Here is a 24,484-nt window from a genome sequence, read left to right as displayed (position 1 = left end):
AGGGAAGGATAAATACACACACACACACACACGCAATTTGTTTTTTAGACAAAGTCCCAAGAAACTTTAAATTATATTGAAACTCTGGAACCACTTTATAGGTTTTGAAATAATATACTGAAATATTTAAAGCAAGAAAAAAAAAAAGAGAGTTAACAGCATTCTGGCTGCAGTTCTGTACCTGTGCCCTTGCTTGAACCTCCCCGAGGAGAACACAGTAATGCTGTTCCAAATCCCTCCTCTGTTTCTGCCAGCAGCTTTCCTGCACTTTCATCTGGTCAGTCAGCTTGTTGAGTGAGTCTTCATGGTTTTGCTGCAGCTCCCTCATAACATCAGCCTTGTTCTTACAAACATACTCAAGATGGGATACCTAGTTGGTTGCCGAGTGGAAGAGAAAGAGACCTCTTGTCAACAGTTGGTCTTGTATTTTCATTTTTTTTTTTTTTACATTTCTGAAGAGAAATCTCCTAAGACTTGTTTGCGTGCCAATGTGTAAAAGAAAATGAAAGGGGAGATTTCAGTAGTGGAAAACCTATTACAGCCTCACTACAATCCTAAGGACCAACAGATAAGATTTTAAGCACAACCCTGCGTGTCCAGGTTTCAGGTGCTTTATACAGAGTCCTAAGTAGAAATAACAAGCAGATGGTTTGGTTTATTCTACAATCCTGTCGGTAGAATTGAACTCTTGAGTTGGGAAAATATGATCCTGCACACAAGTATTTTACACCCTTTACTTCCACAGAAGGGAGCAGTGCCACTTGGTTGGGCACATGTAGGTGCATGGTAACTAGAATGGAAGAATTTAGAATACTAGGCTAAACGAGTATTATTTGGCTACGTAATCCCCAGTACTCAAACTCTGATACATGCAGGGGTTTGGAGTTACATTGAGAAATTGTATTCTGTAAGCCTGGGTAGTAGAAGTTTAACTGTTACCATAACCAACTCATAGTGCTCACAAAAACCTTACTTGTGTACAAGACAAGGAAAATGTGATACCTGACGATTATTTGACTTATAATTTTTTAGGGGAGCTTGATCAGAAACCTTTAAACGATCTGATGTAGCAGGAATGAAGAGTATGCTTCTATCTACTAATATTGCGTTCTCTGTAACATACCATCTTTCTTCCTCCTGACGAGTTCACATATACATTGTGGTTCCAAAAGGATGTGTCCTAATTTGAATCTAACTTCTCTACTGTAGGTTATGTCAAATTTCCATTGGTACTTAAGTTATATCTCATATTATCAAATAATAACCCAACCACAGGGCACTGACATTATGATTTTTTAATCAACCTGATAAATGCTACAATGTTTTTTCAGGTCAATTTCTATCCCATCTATTATCCTAATGTATTGCATAGAAGGGCTTACAAAACCCAACCAAATCCCGGTTTTGCATTTACAAATGTTTTGTGCAATTGCCCCAAAAACGTTCTAATTTCCTAATGATGTATTTCAGGTTTTGGTTATATGACATTATATACAATTCTTCTCTGTTTGGAAATGCAAGTCACTCCAGCAAGATTTTCGTGCTAGGACAGCCCTTTCATTGACCTGAATTACCCCTAGTTGAACACAACATCTTGGAACTTTCCCTTGGAATCTACAGGGACAGTGCTCAAGAAAAATGCCAAGATGATCAATTGCAAGCAAACTGGCCTGGTTTTGAACTATGGCCAACAAAGCTGTTTATGACTCCACCATATGAGAAAAGTATGCAAAACAATTGTTTCCATTCCAGCTCCATAAGAACATGATGTTCGTGTAGTCTAGATCTGGACATTTTCTGTCAGACATCACTGACCAATACAAAAGAGCCCATATTGACAAGAGTTTATTGCATGAGGTATGTGCTACAACCAGAACTTTTTGGTTACATTTATAGAAGCCTTTACAGTATGGTAAGTGGAAACAGATATATATATATATATATATATATATATATATATATATATATATATATATATATATATATATTATAGATATAATAGAACATGCTCATATGACTATGTAGGCATTTTAAATCCAATTTCTCTGCTAAAATACTCCAGAATGAATTGTGTGTGTTTTGGGTTATTTTGCCCTTCACGCAGCAATCCACCCTACTGATTTTTTTTTTACCCACCAATTGTTGTACTGTATACAGGATGGGAACTGGTGGGTTTTCCAAAACTTTACAGTGCTCTTTTCTGCTCCGGAGAACCTCACAGTTCCCGAGACACGTACTGGTAAAGTTACCAGGTTTAAATCTCCCTCCAGGGAAAACAGAATGGCTGTCAAATCTCAGCCCAATAGGAATCCGCAACATCATTGGTTGCGTCTTCCTATAGGACAGCCATTTAAATCCCATTTAAAACCCAGTACCTGTAACTTAGTGGCAATTATTTCAGGAACAAGGGGGGTCTTCAGTGCTAAAAAGTGCGGTCCAACTACAGAGACCCTCCCCCGGTTCCAATCCTATAAAGAAAGGGGGTCTAGTTAAGGGGATTTATGCTTTAAACTATCCGACGTCTTTCTTTCTGACAATTTATTCTCACTCGATGGAGCAAAAAGCCCCTCTTAGTAAGGTGGCTTTATGGAGATTCACCATTTTTATGCTATTTTTGTATACTATGAAAGTGCAAGAATACAGTATTAACAAATGCAAGTGAGAAAAAGATCAAACACATCACAGGGAGAGATAACAGGTGTTTATGCATACAGGTCCACAAAGCTAAAGGATCCCTTCTTCTAACTTGTACATGTATGTATTTAGATTTGTTTTCTTTTTTTTTTACAAGATAAAATAGGAGCAATGCTAGTACATAGTATAGATATACATGTAAAAAAAAAAATGAAGGTCATCATTTCTAAAAGTGTGGCACCTTTTCACTGGTCTAACTACAGTCTTTATTGACAACCTTCTGTGAGCCAAAGATTATTTATATGGGCAAGACACACAGGACTTTTTTGCGACCTGTTGTTTCTAGGAAATGTTAAAAATGGTAGCAGAGCTTTTTCCATACTCAGGAAATAAAATAGAGTTTTAGACTGTTTAAGACAGAACATTAAAGAACAAAGAAGGTGCACTTACAATAACCAGGAGGTCTGCCACGGGTGCGCAGAAATCCTCTAACAACTGGAGTTATAGCAGGAAACAAACATAGAGACCGGCACTCCAATGGATTTGTTCATCAGAAAGGTCAAATTATTTTTAAAGGATCTACGTTTTGGTCCTAACACCTTGACCAAGGTCCACGTCGATTCTTTTCAAATAAATGTATCTTACTGATGAACAAGTTTACTGAAGTGCCAGTTTCTATGTTTATGTTTCCTAAGACAGAACATTAGCCAGACACTGCATGAATAAATCAGTGTCTGCATGCATATTAGCTTCTGAGTTATCCATTGACTTGGTAGTCTGAGGGGTGAAAATAAAACTTATCCATGCTTTGGATACTGCAAAAGGGACTGACCTAAATGATTTTGATTAATAAATGACAGCAAATAATATGTTTAACCCAGACCGAGATTGAGACACAAAGAATGCATTGCTGTCTTTGGGTTTGTTTAACCTCCTCCACTGGAGGAATAAATGTTACGTTTCTAAAGAACTGTACATAACAAGAAACTTCATATTGACATGTCAAAATCTCTCCAGATTTGATATACATTTTATTCCCCAAGTTGATGTTCCTTGAGTCGTTGCCTCTTGTTTCTGCTTTATGCCAAGTTAAAGAGTTGGTTTATTAGTGTAAATGACTACGTCCTTTGAATTGCCTCATCAGTAAGATTAATTTATTTTCTTTTAATTAGGTCCCTGCGGCTCTTGCTGGCTAGTAGCATTAGCATGTCCTGTACGGAAAGTGGAGCTTGGAGACTTTGTACAGGCTTCAGTCACATTTATGTGTCCACAGTAGCAGCATCAAACCGAGATGTAGGCAAGCAATAATTAATGGTGTTGAATTATTCACGAGCAAAGTCTTTTTGAAATAAGATGAATGTTGGCACCTCTTAATGATACTTGATGTGGACAGAAGTCACTGGATTTAATAAAGGTAGGTGGTCACAAGAGAATAGTTACCTTTTCATTAGCCCGGTTAAGGTCTGAGATCAGGACATCAACATTCTCCTGCAAGACTACGCAGAGCTCTGGCCAGGAGAATTTACCCAACATGCTTTCTGGCTGTTTAATTAGCACGCAGCCTGCTACCAAACGCTGGTATAAGCCGTGTAGGAAAGTCAGCTTCTCCTAGGAGAGAAAGGGAAATAACATAAATAAAGGAGATCTTTAGTTCATAAAGTAGTAGCCTGAAAAAAGGCTGTGTGCACTATTAAAAATGGATGGGAAATGTATGTCAATCAGGTCAAAATTCCTTTAGGTCTTAAAAAGAGGAGGTTGTTTTTGTTAATGAAAGAAAAGCATGAACCATATTCTGGTTGTTAATAACCTTACAGCTTGGAGCCTATGTCCCTAGCAAACGCCCAGAGGCAGTCCTAGCCATCTGTGGACCCTAGATATGAACATATTAGGGTTCATATTCCCATGCTACCTCTTAACCAAACAAGTAGTGGAGGGCAATTTAACACATTACTTTGTTTTGTGCTATACAGATCAACACATCTTACTGGGAGAGGTACATTGACATCTGCATTTCATTTTTCTATTGAGTCCAAGTATACCATCACACAGACAAACCTTGCTATACATTATCACTAGGTACAGTACACACATAATATAATTCTTCTTCCATAGTGCTGGCAGTGTGCAGCATTGTACATAGAATAGTGAAGGCCCACTGGGTGCCCTACCACAAAGAGCATATATTCTAATATTTGGTGTGTGAAGTGGAGAGAGATGAAGTGACTTGCCAGGGTCACAAGGAGAGCAACACAGCGATCCCACACTACTGGCGAAAGCAAGAGAGATCAACATCCTCACGCTTAGGCCTCGGTCCAGCTGCGCTCGTTGGCGCGGGCGGCCACACTCGAGTTCCCCACCAGCAGGGGAATCCTCGCGAGCCGGTCCCGGTCCCCCCTGGCGGCACAGCGCACTACACGCTGTGGCGCGTCAGCCGCTAGGGGACACAAGAAAATGGTGATGTCTAGCGTTGACGCGTCACGTGGTGTGGCTATGAGCCAATGGGGAGGGGAGGCTTCGGGAGGAGAGGCTTCGGGGAGCGGGGAGGAGTGTGGAGTGAAAGCGTAAGTGCCTGTCTGTGTGTGTGTGTCTGAGTGCGTGCGTGCCTGCCTCTGTCTGTGTGTGTCTGTGTATGAGTGCCTGCGTGTGTGTGTGTTTTACTTACCATCAGCAGCTCCCTCCTGCAGCCCGTGGAGGGAGGGAGGGAGGGGGGGGGGGAGAGTAGCGGGTCCCTCCGCTCAAGCCACGCCCCCCCTCCCTGTCAAACCTCCCACTCCCGCCCACCTCCCGCTCTGGCTCCCGCTCCCTACAGACCGCATATCGCGGTGTGTGTAGTGTCAGCGCACCGCCTGTCTGCAGTGCGGGCGCGCTAACTCTGGGAGCGGGGCCTTAGCCTTAGTCTACATTAAAAAACTATGGAACAAAAAAATATGGTAAGCAGGATGTTACTTAGGTGAGTATTTTAAATGTAATACATTTCCAATGTGCTTTAATAAGAGGGGCAAGTATGTTAATCACAGATCATGCCTTCTGATATATTCACTATATGGAAATTCCCAACTTGGATAACATTCTGCTTCCGTGGACCTGGGTCAAAAGAAGTGCTACTGTATATAATCTAGTGGGGGTGCAAGTAAAAATGAGTGTTAGGCAACCTACAGTAAACTAATCAAAAGTCCAGAGGTGTAGCACTAACCTTGTAAGCAGCACGTGTGCCTTTGCCAGAATGCCAAGTAAGAATGCAATATCTACCTTTCAAATTAACTGAACAAACTAGCAATATAGAAACAAAAACAAGCAGCATTAGAAGGCATGACATACCACTGTGGACAGGCTGAAGGTGCCACAGTTTTACCATCTCAACTAAAAACAAAGCCACAAACCAGAAGAGTGGCAGTAAGGTGAGCCGGTTCGAAAAGTAGGTGTGTCTGCATTTACTCATCTTTTTATGAACCATAAAAAATATATACAATGTGGTTCGAGGAGAAAAAAATATATATAGATACCAGCAAAAGGGAAAGTCACAAAATAAGCAAGGTGATATGCTGAAGAAAACATTTGTGAATGTATCCTTAAAGAATGTCTATATTTTAAAGCTAATTAATTATATTTTGCATTCCAAGAATTGGTTTAAAAAAATGTCACCTGCCTATTAGCAGACGGTTAGTAAAAGGCATAGCAAATAATGCACTCAGCATTTTCCGCATGCAATAATTCAGTCTGTCGCCATTACGTCCCATTTGCTTGGACTGTGATAATCCAAGCATGGTAATCATCCATTTGGCATGGGATAGGAATGCCGGGAACCAGGATCAATTCACACATGTTGAACCCGACCACAAGGCTGTAGACATGCTGACTTTACAATCCAGTCAGGCTTCTAGTTTCCTTAGCTTTAATCATTATCTGATGTCTAGAACTATTCCAGCTGCTTCACATGGATACAATTTAAAGTCCGCACTTACAAGGAGGACAGAAAGAATATTTCCTTTCTGCTCAGTTGGCTCTCACATTCGTGTATCTCAGAGTAATTAGCTTGATACAAGGTATGGCTTGGATAAAAACAAAATCTATATTTACTGGATTAATTGTGTAATGTATGTTGGTTGTGGAAAAAAGTTTCAAGCAGGAGTAAACTGTGAGGATTGCTATGGTTGGGGTGCTTGATATGACTGCAGTTCAAAACAGTGGTGTACTATATAGAGGTTCAAAACTGCATATGAAATATTACGCCTCGTACAACTCAATGGTGTTTACATTGCAAGCACAGACAACTTTAAATCTATCCCATGGGAATGCCCGATTTACACCTCCTTATACTTTCAATGGTACCCTATGAAAAAGGGTGCTGAATGGTACAGTAGGTGTGAACGTACCAGAGATGCATTATGTTTCAGTAATCCGCATTACTCAGTAGTAATGGGCAACTATGGTGTGCCAATCCATCTGAAGGTTCTTCCCCATTACCTGGGCCAAGAATGGACAGCACGCTCCCGTTGGCGCATACCATAATACCATATTGCCTCTAGATTGTAAACTCTCACAAGTAGGGCACTCATTACCTCTTTGTATCTGTTTGTGCATGTTTGTCTGCCCCTGTATGTAACTTTTTATAGATCTTTAATGTATACAACACTGTACCCCATTGTACCGAGCTGCGGAATACGTTGGCACTTCACAAATGGTAATAATAATACCTAGAAACAATTATTGTGACTAGCTGCATCCAACATCACAAAGCTCCTTCTTTGCAGCTCATAAAATATGTTTTTGACTTCCTTATATTGGCTGAACCTACCTTCTGCCACTGATGCACTAATTTCCTCTATTCAACCAAAAACGTAACAACCAAAGGGACTAATGTTAATTACTGTGAATTAGAAGCCAAAGGGATGTGCAACATTTTCGAACATTGCAGTGATCGGCAGATTTCTGCTACTAAATTCTATTTTCTCAACAAAAAGAAGAGCCGTAGGAATCTTCAAATATATAGAAAGCTATTGTTGGTTAGCCAGAGAATCTCACTATGCTAAAATGCTTCTCTGCTGGCTTGCCTTTGGAGTATTGATGGGGGGGATATGCAACCAAATAGGTTTGAGCTGGTAGCTATGAGACATACCTGGGAAATCTGGACGAAGTGCACAACTAAGTACAAGCTCTCATCTAAAGGCTCACAGCTCACCCCGATTATGAATAACCCTAAATTTCCCCCTGGATGCGAATTTAAGCAATTTAACCAATTTAAATTAAGGGGGATCAAGGCGATTGCGGACCTACTGAGTGACGGGAAGATCTTGAGCTTTCAGGATTTGCGAACTAAATTTACAGCACCAGAATTGGATATGTTCAAATATCTCCAAATTAGACATTTCCTACAAAAAATATCCCCACAATTAGAATTTCCCCCTCTCACAAACTTAGAGAAGCTGTGTCAAAACAGCACTCATCAAAAAGGTCTAATAACCAAAATATATGCTGGAATGGAGATGGCAGCAAATCTACCTGATCATGAATATATTCTCAAATGGGCAGCAGATTTAAATATTAATATAGACAGAGAGGATTGGGAAAATATATGGGATTTTGCTGCAAGGACTTCCATATGTACCACGACAAAAGAAAACATTTATAAGATACTATTTCATTGGCATCTTACCCCAGCGAGATTAAAACAAATCTACCCGCTGGCCTTCGATCTACTGTATGCTGGAGAGACTGTGGACAAAAAGGGGACATGGCCCACATCTGGTGGACATGTCCGGAAATTCAGAAATATTGGCTTTCGGTACAAACTATTATAAAAGAAGTAACGGACCTCACAGTACCTATTGATCCACTGACCTACCTGTTGGCACGGACGATTGAGAAAATTGACCGGCCAATAAGGAAATTAATCTCCTTCATTCTTACTGCGGCAAGATGCGCCGTGGCGGCCTCCTGGAGGAAGGTGTCCCCTCCCTCTAAACAAACTATTAAAAAAAAAAAAGGATCAACGAGGTTATGCTGATGGAAAAGTTGACAGCTTTCCTAAAGCAATCAACCTCGGAATTCTATGAAACATGGGATTTGTGGTTAAGACATTGACTCGGAAACTATTTTTCTGGTGTGACCAGCTGGATCCGGTAGTTGTAACCACTGTTATATTAGTTTCAACTCCTGGCGGTCGGAGAGAGTCCCCCTCTCCTCCTACCACCCTCTTCCACCCTTATTTTTTCTCTTTTTCCAGCCTCTCTTTCGACTTTTCTTGTCAGTCGAGGCCTAAAGTGTGGCCATGAGGCCTCACCGTATATGGCGATGTTCTATTCTGTCTTTCTTTATGTTTGAAAAAACATGTGTATTAGGCTTTGTATAAACGATGACTGGTTGTATATATACACTTTTGCCTAATAAAAACGTTTGAAAAAAAAAAAAAAAAAATTATTATATATATATGATAGCTATATATATGATAGCTATATATATATATACAGTGTTCGACAAACCTATACATTTGCTCGCCCTGGGCGAGTGGATTTAACCCCCGGGCGAGTAAATATTGGCCCAAGCAGTACACGTTTGGTACTAGGTGGCGAGTAGATTTTTTGGTGATTTGTCAACCACTGTATATATATATATATATATAAAAAAAAAAAAAAATATATATATATATATATATATATATATATATATATATATATATAGCTATCATTTTTCCCCTGTCTTCGGCTGTATTATCAACGATAGAAGAGGCACTGCAATGTTAACATTGAATCTACAGTAAATATGAACTATTGGAAAAGGTAATGGGCTTGATGGCATATTCTTACATATCAAGGAGCTTTACATATACATATATAGCAAACCACTGAAAGAACCAATGTGTGTTGTACTGTAGAGCTATGTGTTGGTGGACCTGGAGCACTGAAAAGCATACAATGACAGACATGGCCTGGGATCCAGTCTGTGGTCTGCCTATTGCAGGCAGATGTTACATATAAAAAATCTTTAAATGAGGATCACATTTATTATTGTTGCCATCTCTTTTCTAAGACAGTCTCACTCCTTCAACTTAAGACAATATTGCTGAAGGCATGTTTAAAAGGAAATATACGCGGAGGGATTGCTACATTGAGAGATACATATGGCTCTAAGCTGCTAAGCCTGTAGCAAAAACTCTCTAATTTGTGGTGGCAAAATAACTAGGACTTCACGTTATTTCTGGTTGCTACTTGACTCGATAATTCACACCACATGAAGGCCGTATTAAAGGATCTCTCAAGTGAAAATAGTTTGTATTTGTCTTCATTAACTTATGTCCCACTGCTCATTTTTCATGCTTAAGGTAATAAAGGGAAAGCTTTGGCATCATTGGCAGCAATAAAGGCATTGTTTTTTTGTTTTGTTTTTTTTAATAGCAGCGAGAGAAGGAATTCAAGGCAAAAAGACAGATATAAAAGACAATGGGGCCTATGCAGAGAGCAGCGCTATTTCGAAATCCGCCATTTTTTGGAGAAAATAGCGCAGAAAGCAGCAGAAAATGGCGAGTTCCGAAAAACGCGCCAATTTTTCTTTTCTATTTGTAAAACTCGCCTCGCGGCTGGCGAGAACCTCAATCTCGCCAGTTTTAAAAATATCCGTATGCAGAGAGGCGCGAACGGCATCTAGTGGCTGTTCGCGCCAAAAAAATGGCGCGATTGTCTCCTTTTTGCCTCGCCAGAAAAAACTGGCAAGAAGCTGCCGCTCGCGGCCATTGCAAAGGGAAAAAAAAGGCGCGAATTTGTTTTTACACGTTTCTGAAGCGCGCATCTCGCCAATTTAAACTCGCCACACGCATCCATGTTAAACATAGCAGAATTCGCACTTTTCTGCATATGGAGAATAAAACTCTCCAAAAAAGCTACTTTTTAATAAATTCGCCAATTTTAAAATTCGCTGCTCTCTGCATAGGCCCCAATGTCAATTGAGAATGTTAATACTTAATTTCAAGCTCCAGATCTATTTACTTGGAACTTTATATATTTTTTGAAAGACAAATGACTTTTTTTTTTTTTTTATCCCATACAATAGAAAATGATCCAGTTGTTTTCTCTTATGGAGAAATATGAATAGAAAATTCACAATTGTACATTTAAGATGCCCTGAAAGGTACTTTAAAAAATATATAAATTTATAATCGAGTTTGGGGGACTTTAAATTTGGGGTCCTCTAATAAAAAACGGCATATATTCTATCATATTTGCTGTTGTAGCCAAGGATATTTATCTTCAATGGTTAAAAGGAACAATTAAAAAAAAAACTGTACATGATGTGTTACATTACTGCAAATCCAATATTTGATGTGTAATGGGACAGAATCCTTGGAGGGGTTGCCCTGTACCACAATTTAAAAGTAAGTAAGGACCTTTACTTTCTTTTCTACTTTCTGATATGCTTCAAACTCCCCCCCCATACCCCCCCTCCCTCATGTTATTTTAGCCTCTTTGGAGTATTCTTTTGTGGTTGAGTTCCACGTTCATGATAAAACAGTCTAACCCTCTAATACTCTTTCTGGAATGTGCTGAGATTTCCCCAATAATGTTTGAATAATACAAATATTGGGATGATTACCAATTAATATGGGCTAGATTAAAGCAGAAGTTGTAATTTCTAGGTAACTGACACCTACATGACCTGTGTGCTTTGGAATAGCCTGGAGTGTTGAGAAGGATGACCCAGCTAATTGTACCCAAGATTAAAGTGTTGTTAAATGGGGGTGGGGGGTAAAGCAGTAGAATGTGGCATGGGAAGCACAGGAAATAAAAGAGGCAGCAGGAGAGGATATACAACCTCTGCCTCTGATATTTGAGTTCCACTACAAATGTTTGTGATGTAATAATGTAAAACTTAACAGATCAAACATAAAATAGATAGAATTTGAAAAAGAAAAAATGCATTTGGATCTGGTATGAGGTACCTGCACCTGAAGCCGTAGAGTCATAAATATCAATTACGTACTTTTTAACTTTGATCATGTTGATGAAAGTTTGCAATTGTGGCTCCGACGTACCTACATTTGTTTTACTCTCAGTCCATGTGTAAACGCTTTGCACTTCAGCAGTAAATAAAGAAATGAACACCACCATTCTGGGTGATATTACTGGGGCCTTACAGTGATCAAAAAAGCCCCATATGCAAAAGATCTGTTCTTATAACTGTATTGACAACATGTTTGAATCTTTCAGAGACTGCCTAAGTGAAAGATATATTTAAGTTTAAAAAAGTTAAAATAGATACTCACTAAAGTAAAACTGGTATAAGATTCTCATTAAAATATATGAGTACATTTCTTTTTTTGCATTTTTTTCTCCCACTAATAAATGTCTTCTGGAAATAAATTGGATAAATCTCAACGTGACAGCAGGAAATATGTAAATGTATAAAATGCATATTAGATGAATGCTCTTTCTGACAGCTAGCTTGCATCTGGTAATACCTCCATATCCTTCTGGTAAGCCCTGGTAAGCTTCAGGATTTCATTTTCAGACTCCGAGACTCTCAGTTTCTCTTTCTCCCAACCACGCTGAGCTTTCTCCAAGTCCATTTTAAAAGTGTTTATTAAAGATTCTCTGTCTGCACTCTTTGTGAACAGGTGGTTTAACTCCATCTTGGCATTCCCCAGTTCTGCACGAGTATTCTACCGAGCAAAAGAGATACAACAAATCAAAGATCTTCCCCACAACCTCAATTTGTCATCTCTATAAAGAAATTAAAGTTAGCAAAATTGCTAATTACTTCATTTTGTTAATAGTTGACAACCCTATAACTTCATACAATAAACATTCACATATAGACAGTACACATTGAATTTAATTTCTTTGCAATATAGGAAGCATTAAACACAAAAAGTAAAGAAAACAAAAAGAGGAATCGCTGTACTAAAGATCCTTCAGTTTTATGGAGTACTGTATGGAACACTTCACTAACACTGTCCCAGCCACAAATGGTATGGGGGATTTGAAAGCATGTTTACCAATTTAATAGTTTGTTGTTTCAAAGATATAATTTACAGTTCTAGGAGCCCCATTTCTCTTGGAGAAATATACATCTTGTTTTGAAGACTAACGGTCTTAAATTCTGACAGTATCAGTACATGCTAACTAAAGTTTTCAAACACTAGGCAGTAGTTATACTTAGCAGCTAGATATTATATCTTTAGAGTCAAAATAACTTGCCGTCTGTCTGCTCTTTAGGTGCGGGTTCAATCTATCAGAACCTGTACACCTGGAAGGGCAAAATCAAGTACTCTGCTTTCTGCCAAACTGATTTACCACCTCTAATTGAAGAGACTATACCTGATATTAATTCAGCAGGGAGTGGTATATCTGCCCGTACAGTACATTTGTTGCTCACCATAGACGTGTGTTCATATTAGGTGGTACATTCACCATAGTTGTATTCAATTCAATTGTATGAATATAATTTATTAGTAATATTGGTGACACACCAACATACGTTCTATACGCATCTCTTCTTTTAATTGATTTTATATGGTTCATTATTTCTTCGACATTCTACTTAAGCCTCAACTATAATATGTTAATTTTGATTACGGTAATTAAAGTGTTTCTTAGTGCAGTTTCAAGGGACTCTTTCTTTCCTCAGCTATTCAAATATCCAATTCCCTGCTAGCACCGCCCTTAATAAATAGTCCGGGGAGTCACTATTACACCATCTACTATTGCCCTCCTAGGCGTTGTTGCAGGGTTTTTCCAACACCCCCTCGGGGGGTACTCCCTCTCTATTGAACCAGGTTCCCCTGATTCAAACTCAGTACTGCTGTTATCAGTCAGTGGCCCTTATTCTGTAAGGATTGATAGCACGTCAACTGCACCATCACACCATCACACCATACAGAATTAGCCCCAGTGTCTTCACTAACTGAGCCACTCCTTCAGCATAGTTTATGAAATATAAGCCTTTATTTTTGTGTAAGAGAGAAAGGGAAGAGAGACAGAGAAAGGATGCATCATTTATAAAACATTACAGTACCTCCAGGTTTGTACACAGTGATCGTATCATCTGTTTTGAAGACTCAAATTCTTCACTCATTCTCGCACAGGCACTTTTTGCTTTCTCTAGCTGGTGGAAAAAAAATGAGACGTTGTTTTCTTACTTTGGGGTAGATTCATTGTCATTAACAAAAAATAAATAATTTAAGTCTACTTGGTAGCTACTCAAACTGTATTGTTTCGTGAATACATTTGTATTATCACTGAAAGGTATCCATTTATCAGTCTCCCAGATGCAAAAATGGAGCAAAAAAACAAAACAAAAAGCCCTAAGATTACTACGAGAAAGGAATCCCAGTCAAAACAATGAGCCTTTTTTTTCTTTGATAAATCTTGTATAATTATTTTTCCTATATGGACAAAATTGGCAAAATAAGGCAAAAGTGGTGCATTTCTGAGACAAAAAAAATCTGCCCCATATAGGGATACTATTAAAAATAGAATTTTTCTTTTGCCCCAGAAATAATACTACTACTTTTGCTGTTATATATAGACCCCATATTCTTTTGGGATAGAAGGGGTCTCCAAGGCTCCTTTGCAATGTGGTTTTGAAGGTGACGTTTCATCTCTTTGCAATGCATTACAGGTCCTTCTGGCAGAGAAGTGGTTAAAGAAACGAGGCACATTTCACAGCAACCTCAGGGAACAGCAATCCAAGCAGGGAGAACTAGAAAGGGCATATAAGTGTATTATCATATACCAAGAGTGTACTGAGCCATCCTTTGCCTTGCATGACATATCCTCAGGGTCACTTACAAGCAAGGCCTACTGGGACACTTCATGGCAAGTCATCAGTTGCTTTTGCACGCCCTGCGATTTATTTTCCGCGACAGACCGTTCTTCTCTCTGTCAGCCTTCTCTGTTTTCTTTCCTAACAGTCGCCCCCATTGACTTTCCCTTACTGCTGCCTTTGGCACAGATGCGCAGCAGAACAGGTTACTGAGCCAAGGCCTGCTGAGGCGACTTCTCAACTGTGCTCAGAAACATGTGATCCCTTTGCATCTTCAGGGCAACTCGCCGCGGGTAACATGTTTCTAGCTACTCTGTGACTTCCTGCACTGTGTCTCAGAAGAGCTCCTTCAACTACTTGCTAACGCTGGGTTCTCTCCCTTCCCTGGGAAAGACACGGCAGTTGTTCCTGTTTAGAAATGTCATTGTTTCCACATTTTATATATTTTTTGATCCCTTTGCAGAATCCCAACAGATGCTGAGGTGATGCTTCTGGCATCCATCTTCTCCAATAAAAATTGTTTATATATACAGTATTTATATTTAAAGCACATACATTCTTTGGCCAATATATAGTTAAGACAAAAAAAAAGAAAATAAATTAAAATAAGTTATGTTCAACATGAATAATGAACCAGCTCAAATGCCCTTATCTTTATTCATCATTTTCGGACTACTGAGTAACTAATCATGTGAAATACAAAAAGCCAACATTCCTGCGTGCAAAACAAAATCTCTGCCTGTCGTATATAAAAAAAATCAAAGTTTCCTACTGTTGGTCCTATACATTTACATGTACAGTAATACATTCTAAGTAACGAGTGAATATGCAAAATGCTTGAATCCCACTATGAATAACAAATGCTAGTGGATATTCTGTTTGCCCCTCCCCTCAGGCTTTCTCCCTTTGGTATCAATGTGGTCTGGGATTAAATTTCAAAGAGTGTTAAATATATAATTTACGTTACAACACATATACGGACTATGAGACAGAAGGTACAGTATTGCATGAAATTATACAAAAATAACTCTATTGCATGCTGGCCAGAAAAATATCAGTCAGGAAGATATTAACCATTGATTTATTGTGGCAGAACAAGCACACCACGTTTAGGGGGAAAGACCCCTTCATGAAGTGACAATTTGGCTATTTTTGTGTCGTTTCAGTGGGTGAGGCGATTAACGCACATACCTTCAGATCAGCACTGTACTAACAGCGGGCACCGATGTGATAGAGTGCCTCAACCTTATACAGATGCAGCCACCAGTACCCGATCACTTGCCTGGGTAAAAACTAAGGCATCTCACAGTAAATGCCTCAACATGCCTCAACATTTCTGTGAGATTCCTAATGGCCCATAGAATTAACACAACAGGGGTCCCTGCAGTCCCATTCAGTTTGAATGGGACTGCAGGGACCCCCCACTGTGTTAATCCGTTGGGCTGTTAGGGATCTCACGGAAATGTTGAGGCATTTACAGTGAGATTGCCCCAGATTTTCCAAGGCAAGTGATCTAATACTGGTGGCTGCATCTGTATATACAGAGTCTATTATATGAGATTTTCCTACAATTTTTTATTTTTACATAACATACCCTTATTTTTAACTAGGATACATGGATTTTTGTATTTTTTTTTGCACAATAGCCATTATGAAGCATTTACAAACAATAGCACAGTAGCTTTAATGTAACAAGGTTATATGTTCTGTATCAGCATTAGTTACTGGTATTTTTACAAGGTGGTTAGTATGTGGATACTAGCAACCATACATGGTTATTAGCATTAGTATTGTTACCGGGAGGTTTGTACTTGGATACTGGTAATCATTGGATACTAGCAATCATGCAAGGTTATTAGTATTGGAATTCTTACATGATGTTAGTACTTGGATACTGGTAATCATACATGGTTATTAGTATTGGTATTTTTACATGTTAGAACTTGGATCATGGTAATCATACATGAAGAGACGTAAAACATAGGAGAAAAAAAGCTCTGACACCGAGGTATCAAACTACTTTGAAAAAAGCTGCTATTAGGTTATTCAGAATATATATCGCTATAGGGTTTTACGTATTATTTACTGGCATTCTTACATGGTTTTCAATATTAATTATTGGTATCTATATATATATATATATATATATATATAAATATATATATATATATGTATTGGGATAAGTTATTGGTATTCTTACGAGGTTGCCAACAATAATTATTGGTACACTTACAAAGAGCTTAGTGTTAAGAACCCTGCCTTTAAAAAAAGGTTTGTATCCCAGTGTCAGGTCCTTGTAATCTTGAACAAGCCAACTTATCTCCCCTCTGTGTCAGGCAACAAAATTATAATGTACAGATGCAGCGGCCATAATTTTACGAAATCACACGTTGTATACCTCGGAATACCCATGTGATGGCGCGGGATTACTTCCAACCATACCGCCTTAAGACGCGAGTGCATAAAATGGCATTTTAAACACCTGAAATTGACACAGTAGCACAGTACTGTACACATTACAATTCATTCATTTCATTGCATATAATTGCACACAATCCATAAAATTCAAACAAAGCAACCGCAATAAACTCGCGTGCCTGGGGCGATTGGCCGCGTTCATGCTGCGTGGAGTACAGCAGCGCACATGAAAATGGCGCCATGATGCCTTAAAATAACGTCCGCTGCATCTATAGGCTCTTCGGGATAGGGACTAATTGTGCCTGCAAAATTCTACGTTACATCGATGTACTGTACTGTATATACTGTCAGCGCTATAGAAGATTTTATTAATATTAGTTCCTAGTGTTCCAACATGGTTAGCAGTATTAGCATGTATTCTTACTTATGCATCAGCATTAGTTACTGGTACTCTTATATTATTGCCTATTATTGCCAGCATTGATTATTGGTATTCTTTCACAGTTATCAGTGTTTCATATTGTTATTCTTCTACAGATATTATGCCAGATATGCAATTGCAAGGTCTGTCCAAACTATTACAATAAGAAAAATAAATAATGCAATAGCACAGGGATGAAAACGATACCCTGGTAGGACTGATATACTGGAACGTTATATTCACATTTTCCACATGTTCATAATAGGATATCTTGCATTTAAAACTACAGCATGCTCGCCCATTATTTATTTATTAAAGGTACCTACTTCCGAATGCATGTTAATGACAGCTTGCTCTGCATTCCAGACAATCACTGCCATGCCAAGCAAGATCCATACACTAAGTAGGGGCAACGGGTCATGTTTTCCGTGTTGATAATACAAAATAATTAGACGCTCGCAAGTTCAAATGTAACTAAACCAATCCATGAACCCAAGTAATTCAATACCCCAGGCCCCGGTGGAAGAAAATCTATGACAGCAGTGATTTCTTTTTCAGTGCCTGAAAAGCTGTCAAATCTCAATTCCCAGCCTTCCGACCTTTGTAACGAGGAAAGGAGCAGAACTGCAGCAGGCCGAAGGCTATGTGTTTGGAGCCAAACAGTGCCAGTGTTACCTCATTAGATGTGTCTTCCAGCCTGCTCTGGTAATCTGTCAAGGTATGTCTCAAAGTCTCAAGGACAACAGCAGAGCCTGCAGGTTTAACTTTGTCTTTGTAGATCCCTGAAAAAAAAACACAATGGAGAAAAAAAAAAGGACATAAAGATACACGTAAAATGCAAGGAGAACAAAGTCCTGTCACAGAGGTACTATAATGTTCGTACAACTCATGTGACAACGCCAAACTGTGATCGCTAACAGTCTCCAATGTTGGTTTGTTTTTACTGCGCTCCACAGTACAATATAAAAAAAAACAACTAAGGAAATGGTTGTTTTTTCTGATTCTTACTATATTTTATTGCATGGCAAAGGTAAACTACAATTTACTGTAGTCATTTTTATAAACAAAAAAAAACCGTATCCATAAATACTTGTCCTGTCTATAATGTAACATATAAAACTTTGTGTATAGTACTGTTACTGCTGAATCTTTATGATCCTCGTATGTAAACAATATATATATATATATATATTAAAATATAATGTTATATATATATATATATATATATATATACAGGCAGTCCTCGTTTTACAACGCTTCGCTTTACAACGAATGGTTTATCCAACGCTATGCAATGCATACCTATGTTCATTTTTACAACGCCAAAATGGCTTATCCAACGCTCTTACGACGCTTTGCAACGTTGTGTATGTGTGTATATATATACACATTCACATAAACAACGTTGCAAAGTGTCGTAAGAGCATATATAATATTATACTATATAATATTATATTATACTATATAATATATTATTTATTATGTTATATTATATATATATATATATATATATATATATATATATATATAATACAGTATATACACTATATAATTTATGTGTGTGCTGCATATCTTATTGCCTGCATAACATATTTGGTGTATTTTAGTGTTAAAAATGCCTTCAGGAATGGAACTTTTCCTTTAAACAGTGTTCCTATGGGAAAACGTGTTTCGCTTTACAACGTCATTTTGAGTAACGCATTGTGTCGGATAACCGAGGACTGCCTGTATATTAAAGATAAATATTAATTGCAATAATAATAAATAAAATATTTGTAGGAAGAAAAAGAAAATCTAAAACAAACGCTGTATCAAACAATGTGCCATGTTACACAGGGTTTGTTACTAAAGATGAGTACTTCTGAATATTACTAAAAAATGTAATGGTTAGTTTTTTTTGTGAAACTAAGAATGATTATACCTATACAAAAGGGTAAGAAGGTGTTTCATGGGTGAGTCATTTCACCATGTTCCAATTTCAGAATACCTTCTGAAATCCAAGATATTCTATTTTTAAACCTCATTAAAAAAAAAAAAAAAAAAAAAATAATTTTTTTTAAAAAGCTTGTGTTTATTTACTTTGTTACAGCAGTCTATAAATATCTCATTGTAATTGTTAGGGTTATGGGGAGTAGGCAAGACACGTGATCTCCCTGTGACTCACTACGTTTTTTTGGGTGAAAGCACACCTTTAACCCCCAGAGGGACCATCACTGCAGAGGTCAATGTGACATAAGTTTATGAAAGTAAAATTTTACAGCTGCAGCAGTCCATAATTAAACTCTGAAGATTATGGTTTATGGCAGCCTGGACCTCCTGCCAGTTCATAGGACCACCCACCATCTCTAAGTTCATAACCAAACTCTTTTCTTCTAGTGGAGAGTATATTGATGTTCTGTGGCCTCTCTTTGTTGGGTGACCCATGACATATTTTGTAATGTAGTACTCCGCTATGGAAAGGGTGACTGTGCCAAACATAAGATCACACAATTCTCTTTGTTTTACTATTATACTTGGAATTGAGTTAAAACATACATTGTTCTCTGGTCGAACCCAAAGAAAACAGCTGAAATATGTCATTATAGGCCTGCAGATTCCTGCATCGGGTTTCAATTGAAACCTATTTTATTTTACCTTATCACAATCGACAGTGGCATAACATTACTTGAAAAATGAAACACATATCTCAGCAGCTTAAACAAGGGACACGAAGTGTATCTGGATGTGATAAAAAGAGATTCTGCAATCACAGTGGCCCCTATTTAATATGCGTGAAGTGGTCTACACCTTCCACCGACATATTTATATTCCATTCATTTGAATGGTGATGAAATTTCTCTGAGTAAAGGGAAGACAGCATACTGAATAAGAGACTGAAAGAACAGACCATCAAAAGCTGCACTTTGTTTTGTTTTTTTTTACTTTACCATTTGTATGTATGTATATACTGTATGTCTTTATTTATATAGAGCCATTAATATACACAGCGCTTCACAGTAGCAATACACATGACAATCATATAAATAACAAATAATACAAATAACAGATAATAGGAAGAAGTGCTTCAGACATAAAAGTAACAAGGAGTCCCTTTTCCGAAGAGCTTACAATCTAATTGGTTGGTAGGAAGAACGTACAGAGACAGTAGGAGGGTGTTCTGGTAAGTGCGTCTGCAAGGAATCAAGGTTTATGTATGAGGTGTAAAGTATCAGGCACGGAGCTACTCATATGCTTCGTTAAGCAGGTGTTTTAAGGTGGGTCTTAAAGGTGGACCGAGAGGGTACATCTTAACAGTACATATTTTATTGTTAATTATAGGCTAATGCTGTAAAATTCCGGGCATTATTGAAATCCCTGCTCTCTGATTGGTTAGAATTCCAGGCATTTTTCATTCAGTAATGCCCGGGATTTTTGACAACTTGCCAATTCACCTTTCAGAGATATAGGGGGAGCGCGCTGAGAATTTGAAATAAAGAAACTGCCAAATGTAAAACTGCTAACAGTAAATACCTCTCCCGGTCCAAGCTCCAGCTGCACCCACACATTCACACCCACAGTCACTCCTAATAACCATTGTGGCAAAGCACTGCCATCTACTTATTCCCTCACCTGATGTGTCTGTAAGTCTCTCATTATGGGAGAACAGGGGAAATAATCCCAAAGGATGCACTCACTGGGAATGGAACTCAAAATAAATAAATTTCATTGGCAGAGTACCTGAAAATGCTGAGTAGTTTCCACAGAAATCCTTCACCAGGTGGTAACGCATATATAGTGCTGTATCTAACTAGTGGGATCCGCATTTGGCCCACATCAAATTTAGCTACGAGTAGAAAATTGCACTCCACGCTGTGATTACAAACTGACCGGACTACTACCTAGTCGGTCGCGCTGATGACGTCAAACAGAACGTCGCACCCGACACGTGTTTCTTCCTTTCTATGGAACTTCTTCGGGGGTGGGCGGGTCAAAGCTCCCTGCAGCTTTATATCCAGTAGGGTTGTCAAGCCAACCTGTTGGCGTCGTCGTGACTCCGTGTGTCATGACGCGCATAGAGGGGAGGAGCTGCAGTGAAGAGACTTTGTAAAACGGGTCCTATTGACCCTTTATTAAGGTTTTAAAAATACATATAAGGCGAAAAGAACTCCTCTATGAGAGGATGTTTTGACAGGCATTCTACAAGGGCATAAAAATAAATGAAATACTAAAGTTTGCGATCTTTAAACTTTAAAGAGACAGTCTGCCTTTCTAATGAGTTGGCATGAGAAATCTGGGGACTCAAAGCGAACTTAGTAATGGGGTTTCTAGTGACATATGGAGGGTATCATAAAGGCGGATTTACAGGAAGGGGGTATAAACAAAACCCTCATTTAGGCCCCCAGGGGATAAAGTCCCCAGGGTGTAAATCCATCGGGACTCCTTTCTTAATAGGGCAGTATCCAGATCGCCCTTACGTATCCCCAACTTTACAAGTTCAACCCCTTGGAAAGATAAATTAGAGACATCTCCCCCATGAAAAGAATTAACATGTCTGGCGACGGGCACATCTTTTTTGGTGTTAATTGTGCTTATGTGTTCCAGGACCCTCCTCCGGAGTTCACGTGAGGTCTTACCAACGTATTTGATCCCACATTTGCATGTTATCAAATAAACGACTCCCTCTGTTTTGCAATTAATGAAGTTACGCATGTTGTATTGTTTATTATTGCGCAATCCATTAAATTGTTAGAGGGGTGTATGAATTTGCATGCCTTGCATGCACCACATCTGTAGGTACCCATTACTTTATTGGTATCTAGCCATGTTGTGCTGCTCTGATTCTGGTAATGGCTGTGTACCAAGTGGTCTGCCATATTTTGTGGGCGTTTATATGTGATAGACGCCTGGGGATTTAACACCTTACTGAGGTCTTTATCCTCTAAAAGGATATGCCAGTGATTATTTAGGGAGTCTCTAATCTCTCTCCATTGTTTATTGTAAGTCCCAATCACACTTATAAAGCTGTGTACCTTAATTTTGCGTTTTTTTAGCGTATAGGAGTGTTCTTCTGTCTGTGCGTTTTGCTCGTTTGCAGGCTTTGTTCACGCAGTCTCTCATTATACCACATAGATTGTAAGCTCTTCAGAGCATGGATTTCCTTTCCTATTGTCTGATTTTGCTGCGCTTATTGTATTATTATAATTACCCGTACTGTATTCTTTGTGAAGCACTGAGTACACTTTTGGCACTATATAAATAAAGACATACAAAACAATACAATCTCTTTTCCTCTCAAACAGCATAGCAGCACATGCAGGCTCACTCACACAGCTGCTAGTGCTGTTAGAAGCTGGCTGGTCCTAAAAAGTAAGTTTGTTACTTGTGTAGCGCACTTTCTCCCACCCTATGGAAGATATGGCGACTACGGTGTGTATGTGGTGCATTACCTGTGGCTCACAGAATGCCTGAACCCCCACCCTTGGGAGCCTGGGGTGTGTCTGGTTCTTAAGGTGACAGCTCCTCCACCTGCAAGGGATCCCGACTTGGCGAGATGAACCCTTACAAGAACAATAATAATACACGCACACAAATATATATATGCTAACAACCTTTACTGAACACAATAATGTTGGTGCCCTGTACCCCACAGTAATATAGCCCTTAACGTTGCCATGGTGACGCGTGTAAGAAGCCACAAGAGCCAAGGTAAGTAAGGTTTACAGAGGCCCTGCAGCTCCCCTGGCACTTAATTGAAGTACCTTCTGGAAGCGTGCGGGGCCTCTGTAAACCCTGCGCTCCCCCCACGGTCAGTCTCTCGCCCCCCCCCCTGGGGGTCGTGCCCCTCAGTTTGCGCACCGCTGCTCTACAGTCTTGTTGACCGTTTCTTCACCGTCTGTATGATCATGGGTGGCCTCATTAGAGTCTCTTTGTTAGCTTCTGATAGATCCGGCTCCCCGTCCAAGGGTGTAGCCGGTATCTCTGGCTCGTCGTCTCGCACTTGCAGAATAGGGAGAAGGTGGTTATGGTGCCAGACCTTTACCCGGCCATCCACGTCTTTTATGCGGTAGACCAGGAGGCCCAGCACCTGTGATTCAACTTCATAGACCCCCATCGCGCCAACGGTTGGCCAGCTTGTGTTTACCGGGAATCCCTAGATTGCATAGGAGAACGGTGTCTCCAGGACGAATTTCCCGATGGCGGACCTTATGGTTGTAGCGCCGTTTGTTACCAGCATTCAAAATGTGCAGATGCTTTCTCTGCTAATTTCGAAGCTCGTTAAAGGCTGTCTTGTAACCTTTGCACATACTTGAAGTGCGTCCTGTGGGGTACCCCATCGGTAGATGCCCTAAGACGTATATACACCGGTAGCCATGCTTCTCGTCCGAACATCAAAAAGTAGGGAGTTGACCCTGTGGATTCATGGCGGGTGCAGTTGTAGACATGCACCAAGGATTCCACGTGTTTACTCCACTGGCTCTTCTGAGAGCCCTTCAGGGTACCGAGCATGTCGATGAGAGTTCGGTTGTACCTCTCCGGCAGAGCATCTCCCTCCGGATTGTAAGGAGTCGTTCGGGACTTGGTGATATTTAACAGTTTAAGCAACTCCTTGATGAGGTGACTTTCTAATTCTTGCCTTGATCCGAGTGTAAGCGATTGGGCAGTCCATAATGGATAAAGTACCTTTCCCATAATACTTTGGCCACCGTAATGGCCCTCTGGTCTTTGGTTGGGAAGGCTTGGGTGTACCAAATGTAGTGGTCAGTAATCACTAGTACGTTGTCGAGGCCTCGGGCATCTGGTTCAATACAAAGAAAGTCCATGCATACAAGATCCATGGGCCGTAGCTCTTCAAATGAGCCATTGGGGTGGCTCTGGTAGGTAGGGTCTTTCGTTGGATGCACCGGGAGCATTGGCGGCAGTGGTGTTCTACGGACTCTCTCATGCTTGACCAGAAGAACCAGTCTCGTATCAGACCGAAAGTCTTGTCCACTCCAAGATGCCCATGATCATCGTGTAGCGCTCGTAGGACCATGTGTTGAAGGTTCCGGGGTAGAACCAGCTGTCTTCTATCTGGGTGATTATGGTACTGCTCCACTCTATAAAGTAGACAATTGTCGAGTTCGAACTTGTCCACCTCTCTCATTAGAATGGCGACCACGTTGCTGGGGGCACGTTTCAGTAATGCAGGCTTGTTCTCCTGGACCGCCTGACGGATGATGCCAACTACTGGATCCCGTATTTCGTATTGTACCAGATCTTTCCATGCAATGATCTTAT

At 39.5% G+C, this 24,484-nt stretch overlaps 1 protein-coding gene across 11 annotated transcripts in view; it reads right to left on the bottom strand.

Moving 5' to 3' along the window:
• CCDC171 (coiled-coil domain containing 171) overlaps positions 1-24,484 on the bottom strand; it is a 279,688-nt gene that overhangs the window by 208,709 nt on the left and 46,495 nt on the right. For all 11 annotated transcript variants that reach the window (XM_075594761.1, XM_075594743.1, XM_075594738.1 and 8 more), the window contains 5 exons: positions 17,903-18,009; positions 13,639-13,728; positions 12,083-12,283; positions 4,075-4,242; positions 182-370 (listed from right to left, as the gene is read on the bottom strand). In XM_075594761.1, coding sequence (XP_075450876.1) covers positions 182-370; positions 4,075-4,242; positions 12,083-12,283; positions 13,639-13,728; positions 17,903-18,009 — 755 coding nt within the window. The remainder of the gene's footprint in view (positions 1-181; positions 371-4,074; positions 4,243-12,082; positions 12,284-13,638; positions 13,729-17,902; positions 18,010-24,484) is intronic.

This window comes from Ascaphus truei, chromosome 1, assembly GCF_040206685.1.
Source record: "Ascaphus truei isolate aAscTru1 chromosome 1, aAscTru1.hap1, whole genome shotgun sequence".
Classification (NCBI taxonomy): Eukaryota; Metazoa; Chordata; class Amphibia; order Anura; family Ascaphidae; genus Ascaphus; species Ascaphus truei.
This window is presented reverse-complemented; position numbering and strand designations above follow the sequence as displayed.